General features: G+C 41.2%; 1 protein-coding gene across 2 annotated transcripts in view; it reads right to left on the bottom strand.

The window, feature by feature from the left end:
• Window positions 1-21,003, bottom strand: part of ARHGEF3 (Rho guanine nucleotide exchange factor 3) — a 293,559-nt gene that overhangs the window by 128,647 nt on the left and 143,909 nt on the right. For both annotated transcript variants that reach the window (XM_032411537.1, XM_032411539.1), the window contains one exon: window positions 12,719-12,781. In XM_032411537.1, the coding sequence (XP_032267428.1) occupies window positions 12,719-12,781 (63 nt within the window). The remainder of the gene's footprint in view (window positions 1-12,718; window positions 12,782-21,003) is intronic.

Raw genomic sequence — 21,003 nt, forward strand, 5'->3', positions numbered from 1 at the left:
TCACCCTGGAGGGCGAGTGGGGAGGAATTCCACCCGGGTCCAGCTGGAAGAACCTGGCACACTTCTTGTTCCTACAAAATTGGGTCTCTCCAAAGCAGCTCCCTTATTTTCTCCACAGCACTGAGAATGCTCAAGAATGCAAGGCACGCTCAGATTTCAATACAATTGCCAGAACACATTCCAGGCTGAGATATAAATCATGTACTGGCACTCCACTGTTGTTAAATGTCCTAGAATATACTCCTTCCCATTAACTCGGATCAACCAGAGATGAGCTTCGTGACGCCTTACAAGTTCCTCTCTTTCCACGACCACATGGTGGGCACAAGGAGCAGCATTCAGTGCTCAGTAAATACCAGTCAAACAGAAAGGAATTGAGACTTCAAAAGGGGAATGTTTTTCATTTTAACAGAAAATTTCCGTTCTGCCCATTATCCTGAGAGAGTTAGATGCGCGAGCGCGGGCATTCACGATTCCACATCTGCAGAAATCATGTGTACATTCTATATTGCTTATGTCCTCTTATCTTCAGGCTGATTTCTTTTATTAGCTCATAAAACCCTGGCCCTATGTTCACTTATCTTGCTTTGGATACCACAAGGTCTCTTCAGGTAGGTCGGCCTTGGTTTTATCCTCTTGTTTTATCACTGTTCTTCAAAATGAGAGAATGCAAAAATGTGCACAGAGGAAGACAGACATTCTTAAAATGTTGCCAAGATAAATCCAAGTCATGTTTACAGTCACCTCCCAAAGACAGAATGAAACATGAACGATGAAGTGGCTGCTCATCCAGTTATCCAACAAATGTGAATTGGACACACTTTGTGCCAGACACCATTCCAGATGTTAGGTATAAGGCAGAAAAAGAAAAGTTATATCCCAGTGTGAAGATACTAATAAATAAAAAATACATAGTGTGGCAATACTAGGAAGAAGAAAATAAAGTCAGGTAGGAAGGCCTTTGAGCAGATACCTGAAGGAAGATGAGGAAATATGTCCCATGGGTATCAAAAAGAGTTTTCCATAGAGAGAACTGGCTTTGCCAAGGCCCTGGGGTGTGAGTGTAGAAGAAAAAGAGGGCCAGGGTGTGAGAGCACAGGGGAAGGGAGAGTGGTAGGTGAAGAGGTGTAGAAGAAGCCTCGTGACCTGAATGTGCTCGGCCTCAAGGGCCACTAGAAAGATGCAGCAATGCCACTGAGTCAGGAGGGAGACATGAGCGAGACGGTGGGTAACTTAGGCTTAAAAGAAATTCTCTAGCTGCTGTGTTGAGAGTGGACAACAGAAGGTCAAAGGCAGAAGCAAGGAGACCTGGTGGGAGGCTTCTGGAATCATCCAGCCACTACGGAGATGAGGGGAGCCTGATGAAAGTGGTCCAGCTGGATGTGATCATGGTGTGGTTCTGGCTCTTTGCCAGGCAGAGCTCATGGTGATGTTATCAGCCAGTTACCCTTTGTTCGTGACTGCTTAGCTCTGAATCAAGCTTTGCAGAATGCAATCAACAGCTGAGACATTTTGTTAAATACTTCTATTAATTATTATTTACAAATAATAATTCATTTAAAATCAAACTTGTTCCCCCCAACAGAGCACAGAACTCCCTCTTGTTTTAAGCAACACATAAACATCTTTATTTCTGCCTTCCTGGTATTACTTGTCTTTTATGAGAATTACCAAATTTACATTTGAAAAAAATCCATTCAACAAATCTTTCTGAGGGCTGGATACATACCGCGCACTTTCTTGGGCACCAGGGTGACAGTAGTGCCTAAAATAGACAATATCTCTGTCTGTGTCCCGTCCCATGCTCCTGGATTATTTTACAACCTCAGCAGTAATGAAGTGCTTACTTGTGCCAAAGCCCTGCTACATTATCTTACTGAACCCTTACAACAACTCAATTATCATCTGCATTTTCTAGCCAAGGAAACTATAACCCAGAGAGGTCAAATATGCTGCCCAAGATCACACAGATAGGAAGTGGTGAGGCCAGAATTCAAAACACCAGATCCAGAACTCTTAGCTTCTGCATGTTCCTGGATTTCAGGTACAATCCAGAAATGAGTCCCAAGAGACTTTTACCCTTCCTTGATCATTTTGGGCAGGGCACTTGACTTGCCTCAGCTTCAATTTTCATATCTACAAAATGAAATATATTCAACTAAATAGTCTCTAAGGTCCCTTCCAGGTCTGAAACTTCTAGAGATCTTGCTCTGAAACCCAGCGCTCTCAGAGCTAAATACCTTAACTGTAAGAAGAACACGAAGCAAAGCCCACCCGCCATACAGTATAATTTCTCAAGGCTGGCTTTTGCATAAAATAAAGTGCAGCACTTCCCCAGATGAACCTTTGCCGTTGACCAGCTAAAAGAAAATAAGTCCGTTTCAAGGATGCTCTAAGGGAGAAAAATCTTAGTAGCAGTGAAATCTACAGCAAAATTTCCTTCTTTCTAAACCAACCAACAATCTGGAATTACTCCCTTACAAGAAGGAGAAACCCAATCCCAGGTATAACTAAGATGTGTCTTCCCTGTGCTTGGTTAACCTGCAACAAAATCAAGAGCAATCCCACTTGTCTGTTGACCAAAAAGTCTTAAGTCTTACTTCCTGCAGTGTCCGTGTACCTAACACAGGGTAAAGTTCAATAAGTATCAGTTGATTGAAAGAGTCATGAATGATTTCATGAATGCACTAAAGAATGAACAGATGAACTCATTAATTCTACAGTGATAAATATTTCCTTGATAGAATTTATATAGATCTGGCCAGCAAATGCATCACTTTCCTTTGCCAAATAAAGGTGAAGAAAATAGTTTAGATGTATTGATTTTAGTCTTCAGTAGAAAACTCCAATTGGTAAACTGGTATTTTGAGGCGTGTGGGCAGTAAAAGAAATTCATTTATAGAACTAGAAGAGGAAAAATCAGTCTTCTGCTCAGGAAAAAAAAACCACAATAAACACCTTCAGTTCCCTGCATGACTTCTACAAAGTTAACCACAAGCTGGCATTTTGATGATTGAAGATAAGCCCATGGCTCAGTTTCAAATGCTTCACCATCAATACTAACCATGAGTGTTGTTTGCCGAGAAACCACCTGCTCATATGGGCTCAACTCTCCCCATAAAATGATCTACATATAGCAGTGTTAAACTAGACAGCAGGGTTGGAGGAAGACACACAAGCCATGAGATTTCTCCTGGATCCTTCATTCTTCCGGCATTTTTCAGAAGTTACCCAAGAACCTAAGTATCAATCAGATGACATAAAAAGTTTATGCACAGTCAACATCAAGGGAAAAAGTCAACATACTACCTTTTCTTCACAGAGAATGAGCATCAGACACAACTGAGAAAATAAGGAGGAAGAAAAACAGCTTCTGCTATTCAAACCTGGAACATATAACCAGATCAAAGAGAAGCTTGATGCAATTATGTAAGTCATTTGGGGAAAAACTCAATTAGCTGGGAACGGAAGCCCGGATGGAACTTCCTAACCAAGACTATTTACATAATTTTTAGGTGGACAGACCTAGGCTACATTTTAGAAAAAAAAATCATAAGCAAAAGTATTTATGAACAATTATTTTCTGGTGACTTTTTACCACAAATAATCTCAGTCAAAATAGAGCTACTGATAAACTGCAAAATTTTAAAGGCAGTTGAGATATAAACTTTGTCAACATCACAAATTTACTCTTTGAATTCACAACTACAGTTTCCCCTCCCTCCCCTCCTTCCCTCCTTTCCTCCCTTCCTTCTTTCTTTCTCTTCTTTCCTCCCTCCCTTCCTTCCTTTCTTCCCTCCTCTCCTTCTTTCTTTCTTTTCTTTCCTCCCTCCCTTCCTTCCTTCCTTTTCTTTCTTTTGAACCATGGGTGACTCAGAAGGAATATGCTTCTGGATATATATATTTAAAGGTTGCATATACTTTTGCTTAACTGACGCACACATGACGGAGACAAAATAACTTTCCTTCTCCAATGCTCACAGCCTGTTCAGATCTGCATTTGATAACAGTATGGTTTTTATCTATTTGCTTTTCTTTGGTGTCCATGAATGGAAGCAGAACAAAAAAAGAGCACAGGAATCTGAGCCACAAAAATAGTAATTTAACATTTTTCATACTAACATTAAAATAGCAAGTGTCCACAGGCACTTTTTTTTGTATTTATCTTACTGCTTGCTCTGGAGTATGAGATGGTCTTTGTAACTAGAAAATACTGGACATCAATAGTGCCCCTCAATGGAGAATCATGTTAAAATCATGGAGAATCATATTAAAGTAAACTATGATCCATTTGTTTTATGCAATAATAAGCAGTAGTTAAAAAAATAAGACATATCCTTTAATAAGTGAATGCATAAACTGTGGTACAGCCATACAATGAAATACAATTTCAGTGATAAAAAAGGAGTTCTCAAGCCACAGAAAAGACATGGAGGAAACTTAAATTTATATTACTAAGTGAAAGAAACCAGTCTGAAAAGGCTACATACTGTATGACATTCTGGAAAAGGCAAAACTGTGGCGACAGTAAAAAGATCAGTGGTTGCCAGGGGCTGGGGGAGGGAGGGATGAATAGGCTGAGCACAGGATTTTCAGGACAGTGAAACTATTCTGTAAGATGCTATAATGGTGGACATTTGTCATCACACCTTTGTCAAAAGCCACAGAATGTACAACATCGAGTGAAGTCTAATGTAAACTATGGACTTTGGGTAATGATCATGTGTCAGTGTAGGTTCATTGACAATAACGAAGGTACCACTCTGGTGGAAGATGTTGATGATGGGGGAGAGGGCTCTGCATGTGTAGGGTGGGAGGATGTATGGAAACTCTCTGTACTCTCTGCTCAATTTTGTTGTGAATCTAAAACTGCTCTTAAACAATAAAGACTATTTAAAAGGAGAAAAAACAAATTGCAAAGTAAAATAAAAAATGGCAACACCTATGTCTGTAAAAAGCTACCACAAGCTAATTTTTATATCTCTATCTATATGTCTAACTAGGTCTAAATACCTGGAAGGAGACTAAACTGATAACCAGGATTATACCTGAGGAGACACGTGGAACCGGGGCATCATCAAGGGGCTGTTAGTTCTATTGCTGTTGTTTGATTTTTTTTTAATGATGGAAATGTGTGCAGAATTACTTGTGTATAAAAAATAAAATTGTTTTTCTCTTTAAAATATTCATTTCATATTTTATGCTAAAGAGGTCCAAAGTTAATTTCAAATATAATGACATTCTATCCTTAAATACTTCAGAATTCATCTCTAACAAATAAAAACATTTTTCTACACTAAGACTATTTTTTCTAATAACAGAAGAAGCAGAAAAGATCTTCTACTAAAATACTGGGGTGACTCAATTAATATATTTCTTTTTTTAAAGATTTATTTATTTGAGAGAGAGAGAGTGCACAGGTGTATACAAGTGCACCTGAGCGGGGGGGGGGGGGGGTGATGGGGGGGCAGAGGGAAAGAATCTGAAGCAGACTCCCCACTGAGCACAAGCCCGAGGTAGGGCTCAATCTCATGACCCTGAGATCACAATCAGAGTGGAAATCAAGAGTCTGATGCTCAACCGACTGAGCCACCCAGGCACCCCTCAATTAATCTATTTCAAAAAGCTAAGGTGATATCAAAGAAAAACCTATATCCAAGTGTTGAGAATTGATTTAATGGTTATTGCAAGGTTTTCCTAAAAACATTATCATCATTATTCCAGCCCCTTACTTTTTTTTTTTTTTTATACAACATTTTACATTCTCTCCTTTAAAACACTTACAACCTCACACACCAACAGGCCAAAATTAATTATATTTGTTGCAGTTTTTACTTCAGTCATTTGAATTACAAAAGTAATACAATGCAAAAGACCTATTATAGCAGATCGAGTGTCGTAACCAAGAATTCCTAATTTAGAATTCTCAGCCCCCCAAGAAGTGCATGGACAAAATTCAGGGCATCTGTGCACTTGGATGGAAAAAAAAATACATCTTTAGTTTCATTAACAACTGAAATCTAGCATTTTCTTCCAGTGTAAATGAAGGCGACAGATCACAGAAGCATTAGCAGACCCATGACTTTGTCACCATAGAAATCAATATATTTTCAAACCACAGAGTGGTTGGTGCAGGTATTTCAAAATATCATCTAGTAGAAGGTGTATTAGTTATTGGACTTATTGCCAGATCTTGTTACTTTAAGCATTAATTAAGAAGCACATGTGTAACTCTTACCACAAATGTGTAATTTAAAGATTTTGATAGCTGCATTTCAATATAACTGGGTTTTGTTGTCATCTTACGTATTTAATTTTAGGCACATAGACATGGCCTTCTAGGGGGCAGGGGAATTCATAGGTTTCCCAAGATGCCAAAGGTCAAGAACCCAGGAACTGAAGCTCTCCTTCTCATAATTCCATCCTCCAAAAAGCCACTGTCCACAATGCAGTGCATGCTCCTCCATTTGCTTATTCCTTTACGTGGACAAGTATATAAAAACATCTAGGAACATAATTTATATTTTATGTGCTCTGTCATTGTGTTTTACACTATAGAATTTGGATATTTTTGCTGTTTCCAGCCTTTGGCTATTATTTTAAAATGCTGTAATAAGACTCCTTGTATATATCTTTTTTTAAAAAAAAATTCGCTATCAGTTCTATTTATGGATTGCTTGTGCCAACAATAAATATCCTTAAATTTAACCACAAAGGCAATTTTGTATTATGAAATCAACAGAATGACAGCTAGTATTTTCATACTTACTGTGGGCCAGGTCCTAAGTGTTTTACATGAACTAACTCATTTTAAGCCTCACAACCCTAAGGTGGGGCACTGTTTCGATTTCAGTTTACAGGTGAGGAAACCGAGGTACAGAGCAGTGTTCAGTCTCTAAGCTCCCATAGTGTGATTCTCATGACAAATTCAAACAAACAGGTGTTCTCAGAGCATGAGAAGTCTCATTTAACATGGGTCCCATCAATGTCACTTTGAAGGGAGTAGTAAATGATGATTGACACTTTGTTACATCAATTACCTTCTGAGAGTGTGTCCTGAAGCTCCTTAGAATTTCATTGTCACTGTACATTTCAAGAGGTAGATCAAAGATCACAGTGATTATCACAACCCACCACCTAATAATCAATTAGGCCAAAGGCTAGACCGAATGTGTCTAGTGTCAACAACGAGCACATTTGCCATTAGAGATGGTAGTACAACCTTGCACACAACATAGGGTCTCCACTACGCTAAGCCCAAGCAATTTCACAGCCAGCGACAGCAGATCATAAATCCAAAATAGAACACACATGCCAACAGGTTAAATATAAGCATACATTCATGAAGACCCAATCTCAGTGCAGGCCTGGTCTCCTCGGCGATAAGAGCCTTATGAAACTCTCCCACGTAATTCATCAAGGCCCCATGCTGGCCAGGGCAAGGCTAATCTCTCTTTCCCAGTTAGCAAGTTCCAGAACAGACCAAGAGAAAGCAAACCACAGCAATGGTATCTTTTTTAATTATCTGGACTCTGCTGAGCAGAGATAAAATAATCCCTACTGCTATTCCATGTCTGCCTTAACATGTCCTAGCAATGAAACGTCATTTAGGTTAATCGAGACAAGAAAGCTCTGTCCCCTTTCTATATCCATTCTTGTGCTTTGAGCATCCATAGAACAGGGTAAATCATCAGAAAGCACAGGCAACAAAAATGTCATAAACCTCAAAGGTGCTTTGCCAATAAGAGGAGCCGAATGTCCTATACGTCATCTACTACCAGAAGCTACCAAGCTAAATGTTTTCCTCTTCTTCCCGGCCTGGAGGCAGTGTGGGGAGGCTGTGGAATCCAACCATCTTGGGCTTCAATCTACAATAAGCTGGGACTTTGAGCAAATTGCTTATCTGTCTGAGGCTCAGTTTCTTCATCTTCAAAAGGGTATGATAACACCTGGGGTGACAGGCAGTTGTGTGGATTAAGTGGATCTTATCCCACCCCAGTCATGGTTCAGCCCCATCTCTACCAGTCACAAGACAGGCCTGGACCCCGCCAGGGGTGACAGGAGGGCTCTTCCCAAAGAGGCAGTATAAGCAAATACCCCATACAAAGTCATGTACTTAGCAAGGGACCAGCAATACAGTTGAAAGAGAAATGGGCCAGAGCAACCTGAGAAAAATCTCTACTCTGAGTTTCTGAACAAGACTCACCTGCTCTGAACTGAATTTCCACATCTCACTTCCAGAAGGGGTACAGACTTGTTCATGGGTTTAAAAGTATTTGTACCCTTTCAACCAGGAATTTCATATTTTATCCATTTTATCCTCCTGATATAAGATTACACAGATATTCTTAAATGCCTGCCACTATTATTTATAATACTGAAAAGTTATAATTTATCTAAATATCCAATGAAGGATTAGTTAAAAAAAATTGGTGCATCATGTGACAAAGTACTGTATGGTTATTAAAAATAACATTCTTAAAGAATATTTTAGGATGTGGTGACATGATCTCAATGTAGTAAGTAAAAAATTCAGGATTAATTAGTATGTGTTATGATCCCAATTTTTAAAAAATTGTGCTTATATAAACTTAAGTATACATGCTACTTAGGGATACACGTGTGTAGCAAGTTTATAGACAGGCAAGGCAACAATAAACATTAAACTCAGCAGAGCAAGGGGTTCTGCTTTGCTGTTAAGAGCACATTTCCTCAGTTGCATTGGTAGCTACATTTTATATTATCCTCAGTGCCATTTTGTATGTCTGCAATATTCATGATGAGAAATTTTCAAGTGTGTATATAATGCCAAGAAGGTAATACATCAAAATGTAGCTACTGTTTTGAGGTGGGATTATTAATGGCCTCTCTTATTCACAGTGTCCAAATTTTCTACAAAGAACATGTATTCCTTTTCATCTTTTACACTGTTGTTATCATTGGAAACTATTTTTATGCCCACCCCAGAACTCATTTGTTTTTTAAGAGAGGATCCTTGGTGCTAAGCAGTGCCCTCCATCAGGAGCAAACCTGACTTTTCCACCACCCTGTTTCCTGGGACACCATGAACCCTGGCTCTTCACTCAGGCATCTCTCCCCCGTTAGAAGTTAAACCAGAAAAGTGCAGTGGGGGAAGCAATGTCCCTGAAACCATCCCACTCGCATCCTCTGACGTGAGAAGAGATTTGTAGGCGGCTGCTAGGAGCATTCTCCACTCTGCAATTTGTTCTCAAAAGTATAGGTTGCCTTTTTTTTTTTTTTCTGGAATATTTTGTGTTCTATCCTGCCAGGAAGCTGGGGGCTCAGCCAGTGGCTTGGGTAAAGTGGTGGGAAAAATCAGAGAACAATTATAGCATCAACTAGCATGGACATTCCATCACCACTTATTTTTCACCAAGTGCTGGGGGTGGAGGGTGCGAGAATAATTCTTTGGAGGTACATCACCATGCCTTAAGACCCTTCCAATTCCCTTTTTAAGAAGGAACTCTTAACATGGGTCTTGGCTGAGCTCATGGGGCCCATGAAATCACACATCAATCTTGTAAAATTTTCTGGAGCCCAGATTCCCAAAAGAGTCCATGACCCCCTAAACAATGGAAGATCCCTGTCTGTAAGAATAAGCTCTTTTCTTAGCTTATGCACTTCTATTTGGTCTCTAAGCCCAAGTTCAGTAGGAGGTTAGAAGGAAAACTCCCTTCCAGGCACCTATCAGAATCGTCATTTGAGGCTTTAAAGTAAAGCAAGATGTCAGTAGGAATGTTTGGTGTTATCACTCACACACCCCGAGGGGCTCTATACATACTTTTTAATCAAAGGGGGAAGACTTCATCTGTGTTAACATCTCCCAACTCTACATGACAGATATATTTCTTTAATAGGGCTGTATGCGTTAAATTCTACTACACATTAGGAGGGTTCACTGTTTTTTTGTTTTTAAAAACTAATCAAGCAATAAGTACATACTAAGAGCTCATTGTGCATGCAGCAATGGGCTGGACCACAATGGAAACTTGACCATGATCCCCTAGGGACCCCTTCCCTTCATCTAGTAACTTCTTGTTGAAAGCACACATCTGATGAATATCTTTCCACTTATTAAATGGAATCAAAATTGAGAGTTACTAATATTACTTTCCCAAGCCCTCACATCCTCCCATATGAGTCATCAGTCAGAACCCACCTTCTTTTCAGATACTTTCCATGACACATAGAAACAGGCTCAAGCAACTCTTCAGTAATGCTGCTGGTTAGTTAAGGGACTGTGACTACTGGATATCAACCATTTTAAAGCATCTTCAAGTAGCCTACAAAGGCCATTTATTTATTAGAACAATTCATTTATTGGACTCAACTACTTATTTAGACACTGTTGCCTTCATGGTAAAACATCACTCATGAGTGGCTCCACCCACCACTTCATTCAATTCAATGTACCTCCACTGAGTGCTGGTTAGGTGTGAGGGACTAAAAGTCATTACCACTTCTTCTGAGGCCCTGGCTGGATCTGTCACACATCCTGTCATTTCCAGATGACTAGGATTGTGAGTGAACCTGGAACACACCAGTTTTCATGTCTTCCAACAGCTTCTAGGAGTCTAGGATCTTTCTAACTTTTACAATTATTATAATACCATGTGACAATATTTGGAGGAAACTCTGCTGAGGTTCTAGAATCTGTCTACCAAGATTCAGGAAAAATGCCAGGCAAATTAGAAAGGAGTCTGGCCATAGCTGAATCCCTAAACATAAAGGTAGATTTCTTTTCTATACAAGTCTCTTTATTATGACAAAACATGATATGAGAGGGTTAAAAAAGAGAGAGAGAGAAATATCCTTTGCAGCTGCACCAAGAGAAAAGAAGTCAGATTGTTGATTATATGAGACTTAAGTGATCTTAAGAGAAGGCAAGGTTATCGATGTCAATCAGCATAAAAACCAATCACAATTCATAATTGCAAATAATCCTTACATATAAGAGAGGTTCGTGGTTTTTGATTAAAAAAAAGTCTAGAGACATGTTTTCCTGAAAAATAAATAGTGGAAGAAATATGTTTGATGAGATGTGATCTTAGATTAAAGTCTTGCCTAAATCACTACATCTCCCTGGGCTTCTACTCTTAATTTTCAAAGTGTGAGGGCAACTATATGTTGGATAAGAGCTCTTTCATTTCAGAAAGTCAATGATCCTAATAATTACCACAAAATTAAAAACATTGAAACACACAAAAAAAACTTGTTGCTGCTAAGGGAAGTTTCATAGACTTCACCTGTCAATAATAAAACATTCAGTGAGTAAAGTAAAACCCAGAAGAACATCATTTTTTGTCCTGTTACCATGGTATCCAAATAAACTGGTCCAACGCCATCAATCTGATGGTCTAAAGACTGGAACAAATACCATATGGTGAGAAAAAGATGCCCAAGTACATTAATTAGATGCCAGCTCAGGATCACTCCATCATGGCAATTTGCATCACACAAAATTCTGCAATAATTAAAAATAACTGAAAGCATTGTTTAGACTGGTAAATAAACGTTGTCAGATGAGAACCCCATGATCCATGTTCAACAAAGTTTCAAATTTTCACAATGGCTTTAGAGGACTTGATCTCAAACCTCTTTTTTTAACAAATGAAACTGAGGCTCAGAGAGGAGAAGCAACTTGCCAAGGTTGCACTGTTAGTTACAAGCAGAGCCAGGACCGTGACTCAGCTCTTCACTCTTAGCATAGAAGCTTTCTCATCTCACAACAATGGCATCAGTGGTTTCTGTGGAGAAAGACCAGAGCCTAAAGTTGGATGGATCCACCACACACAATGAGCGCACTCCAAGGAAGTGCACAAGATGAATGGACGTGGGGAGCCCAAGAGGACCTGAATATCCATCCCCCAGCCCTTGAGTAATGAGTGCATCAGAGGCCCAGGTTGGCTTCCCAGTTGTGTCACTGGGGAAACAAAGAGGCCATACAAAGAAAGCTGCTGAAATTAAGCACCCAGGACATAGCCCCCCAAATTCAAGTAAGCTCTTTACCTCTATCAGCACCAGCACTCGACTACCATGTCATTAAACATCTTTTGTAAACTTCTGCTTTTCAAGAAAAATACAGCAAGGCTCACATTTGGTGGGTGTCTAGTATGTACCAGGCAATTGTGCTTGGTATCTCACTTTCATTGTTTTATTTGATCCTCACAACAATCTTGTTAGGTGAAGTCTTTTCATCTCTATTTTCCAGATGAGAAAACAGATATAAGGAAAGGTGTCACATTAATGGTAAATGTAGAATCTTGATTCAAATGAAGATCTGTTAAACCCCAAGTCACTCGCTCTGTCATGCAGCTAGAGACTTCTCCCAGCACTGGCTGCCTGAGTTGGGCCAACTTATTAACTTCCGTGAAAGGGGGACAAACATCTGACCATCTTCTGGAATCAGCCTCTAAAACGGCACCGTGGCATTCATCTAGATTCTACTCAGATGCACTGATTTCGTAATTCATTTTATGAGAGAAAAAAACATGAGCAATAAACAACTTGGCTTAGAAGCTTAAGTTGGCCACTCAGCTTTCTCCAGTCAAATGAAGTGTTTAAAAGAGTTCTCCCCAGGTCACAACTTCCATTGTCAGAAGCTGGAAGCCCCCTTAAAGCACATGGCATGTTAACAAATAGATTTAGACACTAGAGGTGCTCTCATGGGAGAGACAATAGGAAGCACTGTACTTACACTTATGTCGAGACTACAAAGGCTAACAGCATCCTCATCCTGGGTGCTCTGCTTGCGTTTTCGCTGCAAAACAAATGATAAACAAAGTTCAGTGTAGACAGGGATTATGGCTTTGATTAAGGAAAGGGAAAAAAAAGCAATCAATTGAACGGCACATGTAATCCTTGTCATTTCTATCATGTTTCCCCAAAACTTTAACCAACCTATGTAAATGAACAATTCTAAGAAAGCCTAAGAAATCACAGGAAGCTTTATAAACTCTAAGGTAATTGGTAAGGTATTGTTCTTATTCCTGCTGCTACAATTTGTTTCTTTTTGTATCTCCTTTTTTCCTAAATATCTCTATATATCAAGGCTCAGAAATTTAGATACAAAGTTCAGATTCTAACTTGGGAGAAGAAACTAGCCTGGAAAGAAAATCAAATTCACTTAAAGATCTTTCATTTTTAGAGCTCTTTGTACTCGGGTAATTTAAATTTGTCCTAAACTTCATCTAGGGTCCTAATATAATCACAGAACCAGAAAGCTGGAACAAACCTTAGACATCATCTCCAACCTTCCTATTATATAGCCATAAACACCAAGAAAAATCATTACTTGAACGGAAGAAAATTGAATTTGAAATGACCTTATGACCAAGGAAGTCTGCCAGGTTAGATGTGGAAAATATATTTTCTTCCTTATAAAAAGAAAAGAAACTCCATCTACAAACCATAATAAAGCTCATCAGAGATACATTCACCTCTCTTCTATATCCCAGCTCAACACCAAACATGGGTTTGAAGCTCTGGAAGCACAGGGAGGAGTAATCAGTTCGGCTTCAGCGGGGGTTGGGGAAGTATTCTCAGAGGAGACATTTGAAGAGGCCAAAAGGTAAATAAGTTTGCCAAACATATTGGGAGGGGACTAGGGCCTCTTGCTTCAGAGCCAGCTACCTAGATCTTTAGAACCCCACAGGTGCACCTGGTTCTATCCAGAGTAGTGGAGTTCTAGATCCTATATATTATTCCACTTGAGCAGTGGAATGATTTAGAGATGAATGCCAGGAATCATGACATTGAATCAGCCATCTGGGATGGTGCTCAAGAATCTGCGTTAATGAACTCTATTCCAGGGTTTTTGGGGGAAGCCTTGAGAAGATGCTGGTAGCCACTTGCCACTTTTGAGGATGTTTCATGTTTGCATAGGAATCTGACACTCACTGATTCATCCTCTAGTTAAAAGTAGCTCTGTGGGGTCAGTGAAGCCAATTCACTGGTTAATATTTGTAAGGTGACTTTTTGAGGCAAGTAGGTCAAGGGATAATTTCCATTCTAGGGTAAATAAACTGAAGCCAGGGGAGATAAACAATTTGTTCAAAGTTACATGGCTACAGAATCCAGGATTCTAATTCCTGGGGCAGAACCCTTCACACACATCACGTAAAGCATACTTGGCAAATAGGTTACAACTCATTTGCTCTCCGGAATGTCTGGTAGTATCTGCTGGGAAGGCTGCAATGAGAAGGACTACATAGCACAGCAAATGGGAGAATGCTTCAATCAGTCAGTAACATGTGTGGGGTGTACGAGAGGGGAAGAGCTGCTGCCCAGGACAGCCCCTGCCCTTCCTGAGTCTGGCCACTCTTGCCTTGAGAGGCTAGTGTTATACCCGGGATCTTGGGAACTGCCATGAGGGGCTGAGGCTCTGGGATGTTATCTCTAACGTGGAAATAATGCCTCCAGGGTCAGGCTGTCGTGAGGATCATAGATAATATGAATATGGCAGCTGGAACGAGGCCCGATATACAGTAGGTGCTCAATAAATGGCAGTTCCTGTCATGTGCTACCCAAACTGGAAGCCACACAGATATATGCTGCTACCCGGTATTGTCCGATTAGAGAACTTCGGGGTGCTACAATTCCATTCCTACAGCTCTGCAATTTTGTCAAGGCTACACATTAATGGTAACCTGTTACCCCAAGAAGCCCACCCTGGGGAAGGAGAGGGGATAATAAGAGTTTTTTTCCCCATAGGCATGCAGCCCTCTCCAGACCAACTCAACACATTACCCAGCACCTAGTCTCCAGAGCACTCCTGGCCCCAGACACTTCCACATGCCTCAAGTGTCAAATCCAGAAGACAAATGTCCTCTAGCTGCCTTTTTAATTAAGCCATGGCCAGTTAATCTGGGATAGAATGATCTCCTTAAGAAACCCATACATTTTACAAAATGAAAGCTGAATGGATTATCAACGTGGATTTTCTTTTCAATTTCTGTTACAGGGGTTGGTCAAGGACCACTGCAGCAACGGAGAAGGAGCCTGATGTTTAAATTCTGAGCCTGAAGCAAAAATTTCACAAAGTATCGCTTGGTCATTTGTTCACTTGCTTTATGGCCACTGAGCACTTTTGATGTGCAAAGCCCTGCTGTGGGTCTGGAGAGACAGTGGTGAATGAGCCAGTCGTGCTCCTTGCCCACTAATTGGGAGTAACAAGAAAACAAAATAATTACCGATTATGATCTCTGCTGTGAATGAGTCAGATGCTGAGACGGAGACTAGCAAAGGAGACCTAGTTTAGAACGATAATTTAATTTAATATTTTGTTTTCTGGTTTTTGGTTGACGTTCTCATCAGACATAAGCCCATGAAGGCACGACTTGTCGGTCCAGGTCACATTTCAGAAGCTGGTGCCATATCTGGTGTATGGCTGACACCCCTTACAACAGTATTTGATGTTTTGTTGATGCCCTTGGTCTTGCTCCCTTTGAGAAGTTTGTCTTCACCAATTACCCAATTCCAAGAGGGGCACAGGTAGAGGGAGTGGAGGGGACCAAATGGGCACCCCTTCAACCAGACTTGCCAGCCCAGTCAACTCAGGTGATGAAGGGTGTGCAGGTCCCATGCATGTGCTGCATACCCCATGCAGGAGCTTCTAAATTCCACCTAGGAATTTCTAAATTATTGGAGAGCTGAGCTCATAACAATGATCTAAAGAACAGTCCATGGAAGAAATCACCAGTGGGAAATTTAAATCCTGGAGACACAGACAAATGAGCATCTCAGAAAGCAGAGGGCGTGGCAGGACACTGCACTCATTTTGAACTTCACCAAAATGATTGATAATGACAATAATCAGCTTTAGCCTATTAAACACTCACTACATGTCGATGACAGAACTAAATCTTCATATGCGTGATCTGATTTGATCCTCACTACCACCTCAGGAGGTGGGCAGGAATAAATATTATCTCCATTTTGCAGAGGAGGAGATGGAGGCTCAGAGAAGGGCAAAGATTTGCCCAAAGTTCTATAATTAGCAAGGGGCAGAGCCTAGATTCATTGGGCTCCAAGCTATGTGTTTCCCCACTGCACTGTTCTGTCCCAGACTCTGGAAGGGCACATCATACAGAGATGGTCTAAGAAAGTGTTGAGCACAAGGAGTTTGGGAGGAAACACCTTTATAACCTATTCTACTAAAGAATTGGCCTTGGGGCACTGGGTGACTCAGTCGCTTAGGTGTCCAACTCTTGATTTCGGCTCAGGTCATGATCTCAGGATTGTGAGACGGAGCCCCACATCTGGCTCCGTGCTGGGTGTGGAGCCTGCTTAAGAGTCTCTCTCTTTCTCCCTCTGCCCCTCCCCACTCCCTCTCTAAAAAAGAAAAAAACAAAAACAAAACAAGAATTGGCCTTGAAGATAGTACACCTAGGTAACATTTTGAGGTCCTTTCTAGTTTTAAAACTCTCACTGCCTGCTATCAGGTAGGCTATGGATGAGCCAAGTCACCATTTTATTTCCCCTGCGCATCGGAAACCATGGGCAGGTTGCGGGGGGAGGGGAGGTTCCTCGGCAGGAAGGACACTGTGTGAACTGTCTGTATTTACACACTTGGCCTCACACGTTCTCATCAGCCAATTGGAGGAGCCATGGAACCACCCTGTTATTCTTGTTAAACTTACTGAAGCGAGTGCACAGTCCACTTCCCTTTCAACCATGAAAACAAAGCGCCTTGGGTGCTGTAGTCTACACTGATTTGAGCACATGACTTTAAACCCCAGTGCCCTGTGCAGTGGGTCAATGAATAATTTCTGAATGAGTGACTAAAAGAAAGAATGAATAAAGGAGACCAGTGTTTTTGAGGTGACACCCTTCCCTTCCGCTAACCACCTGGTTGCCAAAATTAAATCAAAACCTCAAAAGCAAAGATCACTGAAAGCTGACATTCTTCAACCTCAGATTTCCTTGGGAGACTCAAAACCTGCACATTTAAGCTACAACTCTCGCTTTTCAAATAGGAAAGTTTTTTTTTTCCTTACCAGTGAGGGCATTTATTTTCCTTAAAATATGTAGACATGTTAAAAGAAATCATGGCTGTTCAAACATGGGTCCCAGTGGGACACTGGTGACTTCCACTCCTCCTATGAGAAGGAATGTCAGATCTCTTCAAGGGTGAGGCACACCCATGACCTGGGCATCTTTATCCAGGCACTGCCCTCAGCAGTGGCATACGGACTTAGTCTCTGTGCTTTAGGAGCAAGGAATCCAAGTATGTAACATACCTCAGCTGAAAGGGAACAGTCAACTGAACCAAATTATAAGTGAACTTAATGGACACCTGAACCCTTTGTCTGAACACCTGGGTGCCTATGTGGGACAGGCAGGAAAGGCAGTTATAGAAGGGAGTTTATGGGAACAGAGGGTCTGAATGTACTATTTGATTCCTTAGCCCTGCAGGTTACATATTTGATAAGGCACTTTCTAGAGGTGCTTGGGTGCTGGAAAAACTCTCTCATGCTTCTCAAATCAAAAAACAAGCAGGAGTCCCCATTGTTAATTTGTAAAAGAGCAAAGCCCTTTGTATATTTGGATATGAGGTCTGATGGAAATAGGAGTATGTCTGGATGGATCAAGTGGACTCTGTCTGAGACTCACTACTGGTAACACCATCCTGCTATGTTGACCTTAGATCTTCACCTGTGCTCCTTTCAACCCACTTTCATGAAGCATCACTGTTCTTCAGGCCACTCGATGGCCATCTCCTTTAGGTTTGGCTACCTTCTAATAGCATAAGGCAGACCACTAAATCTCATTGGTAAATGGTCCGGAAACAACTATTTTTTCTCGTGTTCTGGGTAAGCTCTCCATGGGGAGCACTGACTCTATCCTTAGCTGATCAATGATCAGAAGAGCTGGTCCAAGGGAAGCCTGGATGGCTCAGTCAGTTAAGCGCCCAACTCTTGATTTTGGCTCAGGTCATGATCTCAGGGTTGTGGGACTGAACCCTGCATGGGGCTCTGCGCTCAGCGGGGAGTCTGTTTCTCTCCCTCTCCCTCTGCCCCACCCAGTGTGCATGCTCTTTCCTCTCTCTTTCTAAAAATCAATCAGTCAATCAATCAATCTTGAAGAAGAGGAAGAAGAGGAGGAAAAAGAAGAAGGAGAGAGAGGAGAGGAAGGAGAAGAAGAAGAAGAGGAAGAAGAAGAAGAGTAAGAGAAGGAAGAGGAAGAAGAGGAGGAGGAAGAAGAGGAGGAGGAGGAAGAAGAGTTGGTCCAAGCCTGAATATCTTATCCTACAGGGCTCAGCTTCCATTCTCTCTGGGCTCAAATCTTGGGATCCTTTGAGGTGTTAAGCCTTAGAATTCAAGGAGAATCACCGGGTGCTTTCTAATACATGAGGGAAGGGAAGTGGATGCTGGAACTGGGCACCTGCTATGAGCTAAGCACTGTGCTTAAAGGACTGTTCCAGTTAAGCTTCTCTTTAACCCAGTTTAAATAAGTATTGCTGTGTTCATTTTACAGTGAGGGACACTTGAGCTCACTCAAGGTCACAAAATTAGTAAATACTAAGACAGGGATTTCTTTCTGGGCCAGCCTCATTCCCAAACCACTGACCAGAATTTCTGCCACACAATGCTATTTCTCTTTTTATATCGTTTAAAAACAATATGTGCTCTATTTAAATTAATATATTAAAAATATATCATAAATGTAAACATCTATTTAAAAGAATACATGTTTTAAAACAATATAGAGGAATTCTTAATCTCAGGAAACAAACTGAGGGTTGCTGGAGTGGTGGGGGGTGGGAGTGATGGGGTGGCTGGGTGATAAATATTGGGGAGGGTATGTGCTATGGTGAGCGCTGTGAATTGTGTAAGACTGTTGAATCACAGACCTGTACCTCTGAAACAAATAATACATTATATGTTAAAAAAAAAGAAGATAGTAGGAAGGGAAAAATGAAGGGGGGGAAATCGGAGGGAGAGACGAACCACCAGAGACTATGGACTCTGAGAAACAAACTGAGGGTTCTAGAGGGGAGGGGGGTGGGGGGATGGGTTAGCCTGGTGATGGGTATTAAAGAGGGCACGTACTGAATGGAGCACTGGGTGTTATACGCAAACAATGAATCATGGAACACTACATCAAAAACTAATGATGTAATGTATGGTGATTAACATAATCTAATGAAATAAAATTAAAAAAAAAAATATAGAAAGGCTCACAAGGCATTTACCTACATACCTGATGGAGATTAGGAGCATAAATGAGACAGACCTGAATTCGAAATCCAGCTCCATCATTTGCTATTTGGTGTGATAAATTTACTTCTTTATCCATTCATCCAACAGTTATTTACTGAGGACCTACTATGGGCAGGCAGTTTCCAAATGTGGGGATCTATAAATGTCTATAAAACACTTCTATAAGCTTTGATTTCTCCATCACAGGGTTATTCCAAGGATTAAAGGAGATAAAATATTTTGAACAGGGCCAGGCAAATGGCAAAAGATTAAAACATGGTCATAATTATTGCTACTATTACTATTACATTATTATTACTATTATAACTGCTGTCACTGCTGTTTTGTTTGTTATTTGACATTGCGAGGTGGGCAGGGTGGGCACCAGAGATGGGGATCCTGCAGGATGGTGGGTGACCGAGCTGGGACACGGCCTGACCCTCCTCGGGCTGCCCACGGCACACGGGGGTCTACGTGGACGCTCTGTGGATACCTCCAGTCACGTCTGCCGAGTTCCCACTCCTCTCACAGAAGACAGGGCAAATGCAAGGCCTGACTTCATTTTAAATGGCTGAGATTGAATTGATTAGTGTTGGAACAGCCCTGTGATTTAATCACAGGGTTTTTCTATTTAATAACCAAGTGACCAGAGCAGCAAAAACGCACTGATGGAGGGAGTGCAGCTCCCGACCTGACAGCAAATGGCCCCTGATTAGTCGTTTGTAATTATTAAATTCAAACCAGATCTCAAACCTTTTTGATTTATCTCTTTGCTGGCAAACAGCTTTGGTGGTTTCAGAGGCTTTAATGCCTCCCTTTCATCTGCGCCTTCTTGGGGGAGAGATTAGCAAAAGGATTTTGTGTTCTTGTACTTGCCCTTAGCTGGAGCTGGACTCACTAAACTCACGTTTGAGCAGGGAATGGATCCACATTCTGTTTCTCTCCTGTCTGAAGCTCCAGGGGTGAGCAAGACACAGGGACCCCCTCCTCCATTTTTAATACACTGTTGGCGGGTTTTCCTCCTTATTTTTAAAACATCCTTCTCCAGCACCCAGGAACCCTGAGCCTTTTTTTTCTAGAGTCTTCAATGTGCTCACAGGGTAGCAAACCTGGAAATCAGGGTGCTCTCTGAGCTACAGGTAAATAAATCTTTACTCACATGAAATGTAATTTTTGTATGTAGATGCCATTAACTGTAGTTTGAAGATGTTAAGTGGGCACTAAAGTCAGACGTGGTGGCTTCACACCCTAGTTATGCCCTTTATTTGTTGTAGAACCTTAAGCACATCATTTCACCTCTCCACACCTGAATTTCCTCATCTATAAAATGGGAATACAAAAGTTACTGTGAGAGTTAACTAGATCAATGTGGGTAAAGGGCTTAGCACAGTGCCTGGCACACAGGAACTGCTCAAGTATTTTTTTTTTAAGACTTTATTTATTTATTTGACAGAGAGACAGAGAAAGAGCACAAGCAGGGGGAGGAGCAGACAGAGGGAGAGGGAGAAGCAGGCTCCCCGCCGAGCAGGGAGCCCGATGCGGGACTCAATCCCAGGACCCTGGGATCATGACCTGAGCCGAAGGCAGACGCTTAACCAACTGAGCCACCCAGGCACCCCAGGAACAGCTCAAGTTCCTAGCCAACTAGGAGAAGCCCCCAATTATTGATTTTGGCCATGGAACACCTGGCCCATAGCTTGTTTGGAAGCAGAGATGAAGTCGTCTTGACCAAGGAAAGGTCCTTCTCTCCCATTGGAAGAAAAACATGTTCAACCAGACA

The sequence above is a fragment of the Phoca vitulina genome, unplaced genomic scaffold, assembly GCF_004348235.1.
Source record: "Phoca vitulina isolate PV1807 unplaced genomic scaffold, GSC_HSeal_1.0 scaffold13, whole genome shotgun sequence".
In the NCBI taxonomy this organism is placed as follows: Eukaryota; Metazoa; Chordata; class Mammalia; order Carnivora; family Phocidae; genus Phoca; species Phoca vitulina.